General features: G+C 39.9%; 1 protein-coding gene across 2 annotated transcripts in view; it reads right to left on the reverse strand.

Annotated features, from left to right (window-relative positions):
• Positions 1-1,879: 1,879 nt before the first annotated feature.
• LOC102803588 (ski oncogene-like) overlaps positions 1,880-14,978 on the reverse strand; it is a 41,866-nt gene continuing 28,767 nt past the window's right edge. The window contains exons 2-6 of one of the 2 annotated variants that reach the window (XM_085508599.1): positions 8,219-8,442; positions 4,900-4,992; positions 4,092-4,285; positions 3,562-3,794; positions 1,880-2,876 (exon numbers count right to left, since the gene is read on the reverse strand). In XM_085508599.1, the coding sequence (XP_085364725.1) occupies positions 2,469-2,876; positions 3,562-3,794; positions 4,092-4,285; positions 4,900-4,992; positions 8,219-8,442 (1,152 nt within the window). In that variant the 3' untranslated portion in view covers positions 1,880-2,468. The remainder of the gene's footprint in view (positions 2,877-3,561; positions 3,795-4,091; positions 4,286-4,899; positions 4,993-8,218; positions 8,443-14,978) is intronic. The other variant, XM_085508600.1, reaches the window with a different exon arrangement.

Genomic DNA, 14,978 nt, shown 5'->3' on the forward strand with positions numbered 1-14,978 from the left:
CAGTGTGCCAATACACTGGTGATGACATCAATGTTAGAACAGTGTGCCAATACACTTGTGGTGACATGAATGTTAGAACAGTGTGCCAATAAACTTGTGGTGACATCAATGTTAGAACAGTGTGCCAATACACTGGTGTTGTCATCAATGTTAGAACAGTGTGCCAATACACTGGTGTTGACATCAATGTTAGAACAGTGTGCCAATACACTAGTGGTGACATCAATGTTAGAACAGTGTGCCAATACACTGGTGATGACATCAATGTTAGAACAGTGTGCCAATACACTTGTGGTGACATCAATGTTAGAACAGTGTGCCAATACACTAGTGGTGACATCAATGTTAGAACAGTGTGCCAATACACTGGTGGTGACATCAATGTTAGAACAGTGTGCCAATACACTGGTGATGACATCAATGTTAGAACAGTGTGCCAATACACTTGTGGTGACATGAATGTTAGAACAGTGTGCCAATAAACTTGTGGTGACATCAATGTTAGAACAGTGTGCCAATACACTGGTGTTGTCATCAATGTTAGAACAGTGTGCCAATACACTGGTGTTGACATCAATGTTAGAACAGTGTGCCAATACACTGGTGGTGACATCAATGTTAGAACAGTGTGCCAATACACTGGTGTTGTCATCAATGTTAGAACAGTGTGCCAATACACTGGTGTTGACATCAATGTTAGAACAGTGTGCCAATACACTGGTGTTGACATCAATGTTAGAACAGTGTGCCAATACACTGGTGGTGACATCAATGTTAGAACAGTGTGCCAATACACTGGTGTTGTCATCAATGTTAGAACAGTGTGCCAATACACTGGTGTTGACATCAATGTTAGAACAGTGTGCCAATACACTGGTGTTGACATCAATGTTAGAACAGTGTGCCAATACACTGGTGGTGACATCAATGTTAGAACAGTGTGCCAATACACTGGTGTTGACATCAATGTTAGAACAGTGTGCCAATACACTGGTGGTGACATCAATGTTAGAACAGTGTGCCAATACACTGGTGGTGACATCAATGTTAGAACAGTGTGCCAATACACTGGTGGTGACATCAATGTTAGAACAGTGTGCCAATACACTGGTGGTGACATCAATGTTAGAACAGTGTGCCAATACACTGGTGTTGTCATCAATGTTAGAACAGTGTGCCAATACACTGGTGTTGTCATCAATGTTAGAACAGTGTGCCAATACACTGGTGGTGACATCAATGTTAGAACAGTGTGCCAATACACTGGTGTTGACATCAATGTTAGAACAGTGTGCCAATACACTGGTGGTGACATCAATGTTAGAACAGTGTGTCAATACACTGGTGGTGACATCAATGTTAGAACAGTGTGCCAATACACTGGTGGTGACATCAATGTTAGAACAGTGTGTCAATACACTGGTGGTGACATCAATGTTAGAACAGTGTGCCAATACACTGACACTCATTGTTCCTGGTACAAGTTTTCCATGTACAGCTATCAGCCATTAACAAAACTGTTACCAAATCAACATGCTCTAGGGCTAGTAGCAACCCCCCCCCCCCCTCAACCCCACCCCATTTACATGCATTTGTTTGTAATTTATTTTCTCCTACATACATAGATACAGCTAATAGTGGCTGTAAACTGTACATCAAAGTAATTATATTGATAATTTACAAAACAAACATTTTGACAGTTTATTTGAGTAAATATTCAACATGTATCATTGTTTCTATATCATGTTGATCCAACACATTGTAACAGTGTTGTTTAACCTGTAACTAGATTGTTCACAAGCCAGTTTCAAAGTGAAATAACACCTGAATGGCCAACAAACAAACTATCAAGATGTTGCAAAGCGCATCTTAACCAGAGTTTTTGTACAAATGGCATCTCCTTCTTACAAAGCTATCTACAAATGATCTGAGCTTGAGATTTACAACTAGTTCTTTGTAATTGTTTGGCTGTATTGGAAGAAAAAGGTATGACACAAAAATTGCAAAAAAGAGATACAACCAAACAAGGACAAAGTGAAAGATTTAAGGAAATCTACATCTCTATAAAAACATGGCTTTAAATATGACTGTAACATCATAATATAATATAATAATATTTAAAGAAAGTGAAAAAAAATATGGCTATATATTTATTCTATACACCATCCATCTACAATGTATAAATTTATAATTTGAAATCTTTACATAATAAACAGTCAATATTGTCAAACCATCTAAAAATCTGGCAATAAAAAAAAATATTTTGAAATCCCTGACATTAACTCACGGTATGCAGCATGCAGTAGTTAAACACAGCATGGTGGAACATGTGTTCAAGTTCTCTGATAGCTAAGCAACCAAATTCAGCTTAGCCATGTTGGATCTCATCAAAATCTGTATATGTGTTACCGTGGAAACTAATATACATGGTGGCATTAAAACCAGAGAACTCAAAGACTTGTCTCAAACTACTCATTATCTTTATCAACAACCTTTGTCTCCTTTTCTTCTTCTTTTACCTCTTCTTCATTTTCCCTGAATGTCTTTACTTCTAAACCATCTCGTAGTTTTTTTTCATTCTCAAGTTCAGCACTCAATTTCTCTTTCTCGTTCTCAACCTCATTAAGTTTGTTTCGTAGTTGTTCCACTTGTGACTTCAATCTGGCTTTCGACTTGCTTATCTCGCTAATCTTATCACAGCGTTTACTGCGCGCCAATTCCAACTCCCTCTTCAGTCGATGACGTGATTCATTTACTTCTTTCAATTTGCGTTCATGATCAGCTCGTAATCTTTCAATTTCTTTTCGCAAGCTCCGCTTGGCTTCTGTGGCTTCTCTCAATTTCTCTTTCTTTGCAACTCTGAGGAACTCTAACTCCTTCAATGAAAAAATTTATAACATATTTTTAGTCATGCCACAAACAATCTAATGAATATGCTATGAAAAGTCACATCACATAAAATCTAATGAATATACAATGGAAAAACATGGCACACACAATCAAATGAATATTCAATGAAAAGCACATCACATAAAATCTAATGAATATACAATGGAAAATCATGGCACACACAATCTAATGAATATTCAATGAAAAGTCATGGTACTAACAATGCAATGAAATATGAATGAATGAATATGCAAAGAAAAGTCAAGGCGCATACATATTCCGAGATATGCTTGGATGTTTCTATTCAATGTTAATTCTACAGTATGTCTAGGCAAGGTAAGATGCATTGCAGTCATTTAACACATGAGTATGTCTCAAATACTGTGACCATCATCTATCTAGGCAAGGTAAGATGCATTGCAGTCATTTAACACATGAGTATGTCTCAAATACTGTGACCATCATCTATCTAGGCAAGGTAAGATGCATTGCAGTCATTTAACACATGAGTATGTCTCAAATACTGTGACCATCATCTATCTAGGCAAGGTAAGATGCATTGCAGTCATTTAACACATGAGTATGTCTCAAATACTGTGACCATCATCTATCAACAGATAATTATCTCTTCCACCATCACATTTATATTTTAATTGCTAGGTGGCTACATACCTGTTGAAGACTCTTCTTTGCTACCAAAGCAGCATTCAATCTTTCTTCTTGTTTTATTCTCAACTTGGCTAATTCATGCAGTAGTTTTTCTTTGGCCTCTTTGCTATCCAATGCATTATTTTCTAGTGCATTTCTGACTATCTCCATTTCTTGTTCAACTGTGCTGTCCACTGTCATCTCTATTGATGATTGTGGTTCCTCTTTTATACGTACTGTCATCACTGCCAAAGATGCTGCAAGCAATCACACATTCAAAATGAATTAATCTGATCAGAGAGACAGCTGTATACAGGAAATATAGCTAGTGCATTATTTTGGTAGAAAGTATCATTCAAAAATACCCTCTACCACTGGTCAAACTAAAGTTAAACCACAGATCAAACCATGAGTCAAATTACTGGCAAAACCATGGTGTAAATATGTGAGCATGGCTGCCCATCACTGACTGAAATACAAAGTATAATTGCATAGAACCTATATACAATACAATACAGAACAGGTTGTGAAGCGTTCATGATTTTTTTCTTTACCTGCATCATCTTCTTTCTCAATTTCATTCATTTCACAATTTTTCAGATCAACATCATCACTTTTCTCTTCAGTCTTTGCAACGTTTTCCTCACTCATACTTTCTATCTTTAATTTGTCATCTTGTACAGCAGCTTGTTTCCGTTGAGTTGCTGCTGGTGCCAATGCTACATTAGGCTGGTAGTGAGCATCAAATCTAAAGCACAAATAAAATAAAGACTCAGTTAAAAAAGACACAAAACTACACACAAATAATGACAAATTATATTTATCTTGTCAACATTTTGGTGGAGAATCACAATTTTGGACCGAACAGTCATTGTAGTATGAGGTGGATGTAATACTAACCTTACATTTGTCATTGTAGTACGAGGTGGATGTAATACTAACCTTACATTTGTCATTGTAGTATGAGGTGGATGTAATACTAACCTTACATTTGTCATTATAGTATGAGGTGGATGTAATACTAACCTTACATTTGTCATTATAGTATGAGGTGGATGTAATACTAACCTTACATTTGTCATTATAGTATGAGGTGGATGTAATACTAACCTTACATTTGTTATTATAGTATGAGGTGGATGTAATACTAACCTTACATTTGTCATTATAGTATGAGGTGGATGTTATACTAACCTTACATTTGTCATTGTAGTATGAGATGGATGTAATACTAACCTTACATTTGTCATTATAGTATGAGGTGGATGTAATACTAACCTTACATTTGTCATTGTAGTATGAGGTGGATGTAATACTAACCTTACATTTGTCACTGTAGTATGAGGTGGACGTAATACTAACCTTACATTTGTCATTGTAGTATGAGGTATCACCCTATCAGGGTTTAACAATATTGGCGGTCCACTACTTAAATATGGTGGTGCGACAAAACGACTACAGAGAAATGAACCAAAAATACACCATAAAGTGTCAAACGTTTCTATAATTTTTTTAAAATCTATATTCAATAATTCTAGTTGTGGGTCACTAACACAGTAATGTCAAAACAGGGGTGCTGATGATGTCATTCAACAGAATACACAGTGAGTGTTTGCGGTTGATGACGTTGACCAAAATATCTAACTTGTCCTAGAATTTCAGTGGTCTGCCCAAAAATAAATCACTTGAATATGCCAAACACAGATATGGTCTGAACTTTGGCAATTGTGACATACATGTGTGACATACTCTCCTGCCTTTAATCCAATTTGGATTTTTCAATTTGATGAAATAACAAGCCACTCAGACCTGCATTCAAAATATTCCTGTCGGTCCTTACAAAATAAGCTACCCATAGGCCAGCCTCAATACCTGGTGTTTTTTCCACTAGTCCTCAAAAAAATACAGTACAGTTCTCGCGAAAGCTTTGGCTTTTGTGGCATCATTGTTGCCTACGCATGGCTTCATTGTCGCCTCAACATAGCATCATTGTGGCATCAGCTTCGCGTCATTGAAAATTGAAGCTGTGTTCGCCTCTCTTATTTTATGGCATCATCGTGGCCTCAGCTTCGTTGTCTCATGGCATCAACATGGCATCAGCTTCAAAGTATTGTGACATGAGTATGACCACAATGTTTTCACATGGAAAGGCAGTAGAGAAAAACACATGTACAGAAGTTCGATATGTAATCGATTTGAAATTCAAACCGGTAAGGGGAATAAAATAATATGACCAATAGTAAAATGAAATTTTAAACAGATATCTTGTTTAATTATTTAATGTTGCGAGTATTGGGTACCAAAAACTATGTGAAGTACATTGCAATCTGCAAGGTGACGAGTGTCATATTGACTGCAAGGAAAAACGTGATAAATTTAAATCACACGATGCAATCGTCGTTCGGAAACAACACAATTTGCTATACGAAATGAAACTGTTCTTGTTATAAAATTACCTTATTTTCGTTCATTTTATTTGCTGGTAAGAGAACAGATTCAGATTCATCATTTTGGTGGTATTTTTCTGTGTTTCGTTTAGTTTTAGCCGAGTTCGATGGGACTACTAATACATGCAAAACACGTGTACGCCGCCTGGTGCATCGGCGTTGTCGCCTGCCATCTTGATACAAAGTTCCAAAACAAGTGCGTACATTTCCAACTATGATTGGATGGTTGTGGTGGTGTCGGCCTGGTAAAATTTTACATCCAATTTTCAAAATTAAGTTACGATCAGTGACCTGAGCTCGATCTATACGTATTTATTCTCACAAAAAATATTTTCGAATAAAAAAGAGCTACAGGCCTGGTAACAAATCGAATAGCACTTGACATGCAGAAATAATTTATTGGGCTAAATGTTCATTTAGTTGTAGCCGTAAATATTTGGTGACCAGTCGATGAACAATTTGAAACTCATTATACACACGGAAGTCCTTTGATACTGAATATCATCGACCCCAATCTGGTTTACCTTATTTCCCAACTTGCAAAACTGATTTGTATCTCAGCCCAGTTTTTCTTTTTTTGAACTGAGGTCAAATCCCAGCCGTTTGTCAAAATATACCGATGTTTTTCAGTGAATGATTGTGAAGCCTGTCACAGCACAGTGAATCAACGCCAGAGATTGGACGATACGACGACCCTTCAATTAGCGTCAAATATGCTTTGTTACAACATCATTGATTTGCTGAAAGTCACCTGATCGGAGCACGACCTGGGTCACAGAACCATATTTGTCTGTATTATCAACGGGAATTTGCGAGAGAACCACACCCACATTTTCAACCATTTTTAGCGCAGAAGTTGCCAACAAATGTCAAAAACTCGTGAATTTTATGGATTTGAATAAAATAAAGCTAGCGATTGGTAAGACTGGTTAATAATTTATCTCCCGATGCTCTTCAAATTTTTTTATTTTATTTCAAGGCGAGAAGTGGATAATTGAAGTTTCATCGATTTCAAGGCAACTGTTTCACCGCGACAACTCTACGCTGTGTTGTAGTTTCACAAGGTAAAAAATATATATATAATAAATAGTACTTGTTTAATTATTTGGTTTTACAGCCCGCAAATTACGGTACATGATCCCCATGAATTACGATAAATAAATGCTGATTGTGTTGAATAATGGACGTCGGGACCGTTTGGAGAAACCAACGGGGATCGATATTCTAAACAAATTATTGGGACACGGTCGGTAGACATTTCAAACAAATGAAATTATTAACGAAAGACAAGATTTTTCCAGATATTTACGAACATACTGTCATACCAAATATAAGCAAAATTGACAAATACACAAAGAGATATTAGGTTTTATTTTAGCCTTAGAAATATTTTCTTTCACTCAGTCCATGCGTGGGACTTCTATTTAGCTTCATGGTCCTTCGGCTTGTGTTCTCCTTGGGGGAAATAACAATAATTATACAAATCGTAAACTCAACAGTCAGGAAAAGAAACCCGGACAACCATGTCGTACTTCTGTTGAAATACATTTTGTATAGCAGTGCGTAACGTCAGAATATTGTTTAAAATAAAATAGTCAATCCCAGCCAAATCTAGGTCAAAGGGTCAGATTGCGTGCATATAATTATAGATAGTTGAAACAAAAAGTATTTGAACTTTTGACGGTTGTTCAACATCTATGCACAGTTACTGAACTAGTAACCGTGATCTATGAAAACCAGAAAATTGTTAGTAGTCCGAATTTTTGCACAGTCGGAAATTCAACAAGCGGTCGCAAAAGCGAGCAATTGAAAAGCGGAAGCGGGCTAGAGGTTGGGCGAAATGAGTTCTGTACTTCTTTGTTTGATGAAGCGATGCTGATGCCACATTGTCGCCATAATGAAGCGAAGCCATAACCGCCTAACTTTTTAATGTCGCGACATTGATGCGATGCTGAAGCCATAACAATGCCATAATGATACGATGCTGAAGCGAAGGTGAAGCTGAAGTGAAGCCAAAGCTTTCGCGAGAACTGTACTGTAGGTGCTCTTGGGATAGTAGGCCAGTGTAAAAGCATGCTGTTGTTTTTACTAGTCCTCATAAAATCAGCCACCTTTATGGGCAGTGTCACTTAACCACTAGAGGCATAATTGTGATTGTTTTAATATTTCAATAATACATTTATGACACATAGTAACAGTTACCAAGTAAAATAAGATTAGTAAGCAATTCTCACCTGTCCCTCATTAGCGCTGCCTGTTCCATTTCTTTCATTTTAGCTTCTTTTGCCAATGTTGCTGGAGACCATGGGCGAAATGCAGATAGTCGATGAATTGGAGTGACAACTGGATGTGGGCCACCTAACCAAACTCCTGATGTCACTATAGCATCATGTCCTACTACTTTGCGACACAGACCATTTCCCCTAGCTTTTTTTGCACAAAGCTCGTCAATTGGAGACTGCAATAAAACATAGATCTTGATTTAAAATTATAGTTCAATGTTATTAGCAAATATTTTCTATCAACTAAACCATCATCATTTATTTTGCAAGAAAGTGAATATTAGGGTTGTACAAACCCGTTTGTTTACCTAATCATACCTACCAGAAAGACTGTGGAAATAATTAATTCCATTTATTACTCGTAGGCTTAACTACAGATTACACCCCCAATCGGAAACTGTTAGGGAATATATACACACATACAAGGTGTGATCCGATATTCCCACAATGTTTCCGCTGCCACAACGGGCCGCCGGAAGCTTGTGGAGAGGTGGGCGGGTTTTCCACGGACTTTCTGGTAGGTATGATTAGGTAAACAAACGGGTTTGTACAACCCTAATAGTTTACTACATCACCTACCAGAAAGTCTGTGGAAATAATAAATTCCATTTATTACTCGTAGGCAGAGTAGCACTCACCGGAGGTGGGGAAGCTCCGACGGCTGAAATGTATATTTTTCGACCTCAAAAAAGAAGGTCCAAAAACAAAACTGAGAAATCTAAAGCTACTCACCGACAAAGAGTCTAGTCCCAGGATAAAACCAATTAGGTGACTCTTCAGGGACTGGGTGCCGAAGGTAGACCCCCCAATTTAGGGAGGCTACTAAAGCCGGTCCACTGAACAATAAATAGGGCCCCCAACAATTTTAATGCATTGAAACAGTATATTGCTAGGGTTCGGTAACGTTGAGCAAAGGAGGCTGGTTTTGACTGAAGGCACTAACGCACTAACACTTTCGCGCATAGGTCCCCTTGGTGGTGCGGGCTGGGTCAGCGAACACAGTCTGACCTGTCACCACTGGACCCTGGACCTGAGCTCAGACCGGGCATAGAATCCGTCCCAAACGGTCCTCCTTGCCCACTATGCAAGTGCGGCGTGAGATGACGGTCGGCTCTCGGTCACGCCCTGGGATTCCTGGCAAGAAAGCCCAGCCGAGTCTTCAAAATATGATGATCAATCTCCCTTCCATCATACAAATCAATGTACGGTCTCCATCTGAAATCGTACAAACGTCTGGTGCCATCCGACTCTGTCAAAGTGAGGAACTTGGACAACTCCACTGAAAAGCCTAGTGCTTGCACGAGTTTATTGATAGCCTCCACGCGCGAATATGGAATAGCGCGGGGCTCATTGGTACAGTGCCGTCCGGCTGGGACAACAGATCCAGAAGATCCGGCAACCCCACGGGAGACTCGACTAGAAGTTCCAGCAACATTGGGAGCCAGACCTTCACAGGCCAATAGGGCGCCACCCAAGTCAGAAGACAGGTGGGCTCGAGTCACAGCTTCTCCAACAATTGGCGCCCAGTTGGAAATGAGAAAAGCGTAAGTGTCCCTGCGACTCCAAGAGATCGTTAGAGCGTACGTGACGAAAGCGGTCGTCTCCGGGAAGAGTGACACGTACGTCGGGAGCTTGGCATTCCAATGATGGACAGAACTACCTGGGGCCCGTCCCAGAGACAAAACTGCCGGTCCGCCACCCATTGGGGGGGGACTGCCACTCGGTGTTCTGGAACCGAATACGTCTCGACAGGGCGCCCGCCGCTGTTGCGTATCCCCGGAAAGTTGTAAGCCGATAGCTCAACCTGGTTATCCAGGCACCAAAGGAGAATCTCCTCTGCTAGCTTCGACAATGTGGGGGAACGTGTCCCTCCCCTCCTTGATGTACGACACTACTGAGGTGTTGTCTGTACGAAGCAGGACTTTGTGGTGGTGTGCGACTTCCTGAAAAAAATTGCAGACAGTAGGACGGTCTGCAACTCCAACCAATAGATGTGGCAGTCCAAATACGCGGACTGCCACATCCCCTTGGACCTGAAGGTCCCTCAGATGGCCGCCCCCTCCCTGGGGCAACGCATCTGTAATGAGAGTCAGTGAGGGAGTTGTCAGATCTAGGGGTGTTCCCGTTTCTTATACCATGCGTCCTTCTGCCAAAGGAGGGTCGTCATCGCTTGGTCCGACGATTGAACCCTGAATGTCAGGTTCCGCATGTGGATTCTGTAGTCCAGTGAGCACCTCTGAATCGGATGAGACCAGAGAGCTGCTAACGGAACCAGATGACGAACTGAAGTCATTTGTCAAAAAGCTGCATCAGTTCGCGCATTGACATCGAACCCGTCGACCGGAGTGGGCTGGCGAGCTCTACCAGAGAGCCGCATCGCTCCTGCGAGGGGCGACCACGCCCATGCTCCGTGTCGAACTACATACCCAGAAAAACCAGGCTGTGGGACAGTATTGGGTTGGACTTGGCAACATTTAATAAAAAAGATATGGGTTCAGATAGACCGACGACCGGAATAGCAGCTGGGTCACCTGTTTTAGCACTCTAGTGAAGACATACGGTGCCATGCACAGCCCGAAGGGGAAGGCGGTAGACTCATAGACTTTGCCCTCTAATGGGAGTCTGAGATACCGGCTGCATGTCCAATCGCACTGACAGAAGTACCGAAGCCGAATCTGATACCCACGTGTTTCCATCCGGAAGCGCTTGAGTTCCACAAACCCGTTCAGCCGACTGAGGACTAGGACTGGACGCCAATCCCCCGAACTCTTCGGAATGAGGAAGATGCGGGAATAGAACCCTGGTGATACACTGGGGTTCCCCACTAGGCGTATCGCCCTTTTTTTTCAGAAGGCTTGCTACTTCCTGTCGGATCGTCTCCGCCTTGACCTCGTCCCTCGGCAAAAGACCTGAGGGAAGGTGAAGAGTCAGAGAAGGAGGAGACCAAAGAGGAATCTGATACTCACGCGACACTACTTCCAGCGTCCAGGTATCAGAAAGTTATACAAAAACTATCATTTGAAATGTTGCCGTTACCGTTAAAGTCCTAATATAAACCGCATCCGTAATAATAACCGCACCCCTAATTCCGGCTTCGGGGTTAAAGAGTTCTAAAGAAAAATTGAAAACTTGAAAAGTACCTATTAGTAACCGCACCCCCGATTCAACAAGACCATGACTGACTTCAACCAGCTGGTCCAAAGCGGCATTGTTCCTAGTCCTATTCATTTGTTTCGACAACGTGCCTAAAAATATTCACACCTATTTATTGTTCAGCGGTGATAAGATGTCAGACACGCAATGAAACTGCTTTTGTTCTGGCGGCAACCTCTGTCAATACTCTTTCTGAATACGTCTGTGTTTCGTAAGTTTTCGACAATGAGTTGTTATCATCGTAAAAGTGTTAAATTCTACTTCAATGCTCAGTTTATCTTTCGAAAACAAATAACTTCTTGATTTAAAAAAAAAATCATGCTGTTTTCCCATGGAAATCAAAGCCAGAATATCGCACTACATTATCAGTAAATCTCTTCCGTGTTGCAGTTGCGTTCACCATGAGGTCGCTGAACTGTCATTAACATATTTAAATGAGCTATGTAATTTAGACACATGGGCACCATCCAGCATTTTGATTGGTTAATTAGCGACTTGACCTATCCGGTCAATAAAGACGTCACGTGTGCCGTCAAAAACATGGCGGATATCGTATCGTATTGACCGATCGCATGTAAATGCTGGATGCGATACAAGTAAAATTCAACTTAGTTTCACCGTAAGCGAATGATTCCGATCGCATGTAAATGTCTTTAATAGATCAACTCCCTAAACAACCAATCAAAATGCTGGATGATGCCAACGTGTTCAAATTACCATAGCTCATTCGAATATGTTAATGTTATTGAACACAACACGGGAGAGACTTGCTGATGTTGTGGTCCAATCTTTATCTTTGATTTTGATAGGAAAACGGCATGATTATTTTTTAATCAAGAAATTAGTTGTTTTCGAAGATAAATTGAACATCTGAAGACTAATTTAACATTATTTACGGTGATAACAGCTCATTGTCGAAACGAAGCTTTACCCATTAACGCTAAAAACAATGAACATCGTACTCTTGAATAGGTGTCAATGATTAAGGTAAAACTTGTAACATCGTGGGTAAGATCAGGAGTGGGTGTTGTTTTGACTTGGGTATTGTATTGTGTTCTACATTCCAACGCGGAAAAGAACATTTTCGCGTGGTTTTAAATTCGCTGTTTTGGACTCCTCGCGAAATTCGTGAAATTAAAACCACACAAATAATTTCTACTTCCACAGTAATTTGTTTTGATAGACCTTGATCATTTTTATTTTTAGAAAGGTCACCAAAGTTGACTTTGGCACTAAAAATATTATGGGAAGTATTAATACCAAATTAAAATGTCTAAATAATATTTGTTTTGGGTTTTGATGATTTATCACACAGATAGTAATGTTTACTCACTCTAATTAGTTAAGTGTTTAAAGCATATCCCATCTGTTCCTGGTCTGTCAAGCATACTCAATTCAAAATTTAACAAGTCATTGTCAATGACACGTCCCCGTTCCGTTCATATTTGAGTGACATATACATTCAAAGCAGATCATGACCGAAATGCACCTGCATATGTACAACACATTGTGCTAAATCTGAACAAAATCCATCCATGCATGACTGAGATCCGGTTCTGGAATTGTGAAAATACGTGATTTTGATGCATTTTCGGCCTTAAAATGGCCATCATTCCACTATTGTTAAGCAGATCATGAAACAAATGCACATATCTATTTGTGACATGATGTACCATGTGTGTGTGAAGTTTGAACTTGATCAATCCAGACATGTCTTGGATACGGATCCAGAACTGAATTCTTTAACAAAATGGCCGCCAGTCGGCCATTTCGAACTTGATGCGGAAAAAAAAAAAGACGTGCATCAAGGTCCTATTATGTTTAATGTATGTACCAAATTTGAACAAAATCCATCCATGCATAACTGAGATACGGGTCCGGAATGGTGAAAATGTGCGATTTCAATGCATTTTCGGCCTTAAAGCGGCCCCCATTTGGCTATCGTTAATGAGATCATGAAACAAATGCACATACATATTTGTGACATGATGTACTTTGTGTGTGTGAAGTTTGAACTTGATCAATCCAGACATGTCTCGGATACGGATCCAGAACTGAATTCTTTAAAACAAAATGGCCGCCAGTCGGCCATTTCGAACTTGATCCGAAAAAAAAAATGACGTGCATCAAGGTCCTATTATGTTTAATGTATGTACCAAATTTGAATGAAATCCGTCCATGCATAACTGAGATCCGGGTCCGGAATGGTGAAAATGTGCGATTTCAATGCATTTTCGGTCTTAAAGCGGCCGCCATTTGGCTATCGTTAAAGAGATCATGAAACAAATGCACATACATATTTGTGACATGATGTACCTTGTGTGTGTGAAGTTTGAACTTGATCAATCCAGACATGTCTCGGATACGAATCCAGAACTGAATTCTTTAAAACAAAATGGCCGCCAGTCGGCCATTTCGAACTTGATCCGGAAAAAAAAATGACGTGCATCAAGGTCCTATTATGTTTAATGTATGTACCAAATTTGAATGAAATCCGTCCATGCATAACTGAGATCCGGGTCCGGAATGGTGAAAATGTGCGATTTCAATGCATTTTCGGCCTTAAAGCGGCCGCCATTTGGCTATCGTTAAAGAGATCATGAAACAAATGCACATACATATTTGTGACATGATGTACCTTGTGTGTGTGAAGTTTGAACTCGATCAATCCAAGCATGTCTCAGATACGGATCCAGAACTGAATTCTTTAAAACAAAATGGCCGCCAGTCGGCCATTTCGAACCCGATCCAAGAAAAAAAAAAGACGTGCATCAAGGTCCTATTATGTTTAATGTATGTACCAAATTTGAACAAAATCCGTCCATGCATAACTGAGATCCGGGTCCGGAATGGTGAAAATGTGCGATTTTGATGCATTTTCGGCCTTAAAATGGCCGCTATTCGGCTATCGTTAATCAGATCATGAAAAAAATGCATGTGCATATGTCCCATATAATGTGTAATGTATGAGTGAAGTTTGAACTTAATCGGTCCATGCATGTTCAAGATACAGGTGATCACGGACGGACGGACGGACGCACGGACGGACGGACGCACGCACGCACACAGGGCAAAACATAAGTCCCCGTTTTCGGACTGCGTCCGAACGGGGACTAAAAATTGGAGCAAAACTTTGTCAATATCTCATGGTACACACAGAACAATCAAACTTGTGCAATATTTCATACTCATGAACGAAGACACACTGACAGACTTTTTCTCCCCTAATACATTTTGTCATTCATATTATTATTATTATTATTAAAAACAAGGCAACGTATGACATTGTGTATGAGTTGAAAGGTTATCAAGCAGCATGTCGGCTGAGATAGCTCTGCTGTGAGCAATGCACATTACAATTAAAGAACTGAAGATATCATAAGAAAATAAACAATATGCATAGTATCAATGCAATGGGACTTGCTGTTTTCAACAAGAATTAAAAAATATCATTTTTCACCATAAATGATTGTGGTTTTTGTGATTGTGATACACCAAGTATCAAAGCATTCAGGCTTGTAGTTTTCAAGAAGAAGTCGAGAAAGTAAAACATTGACAC

This window comes from Saccoglossus kowalevskii, chromosome 15, assembly GCF_978046115.1.
Source record: "Saccoglossus kowalevskii chromosome 15, keSacKowa6.1, whole genome shotgun sequence".
NCBI classification, from domain to species: domain Eukaryota; kingdom Metazoa; phylum Hemichordata; class Enteropneusta; family Harrimaniidae; genus Saccoglossus; species Saccoglossus kowalevskii.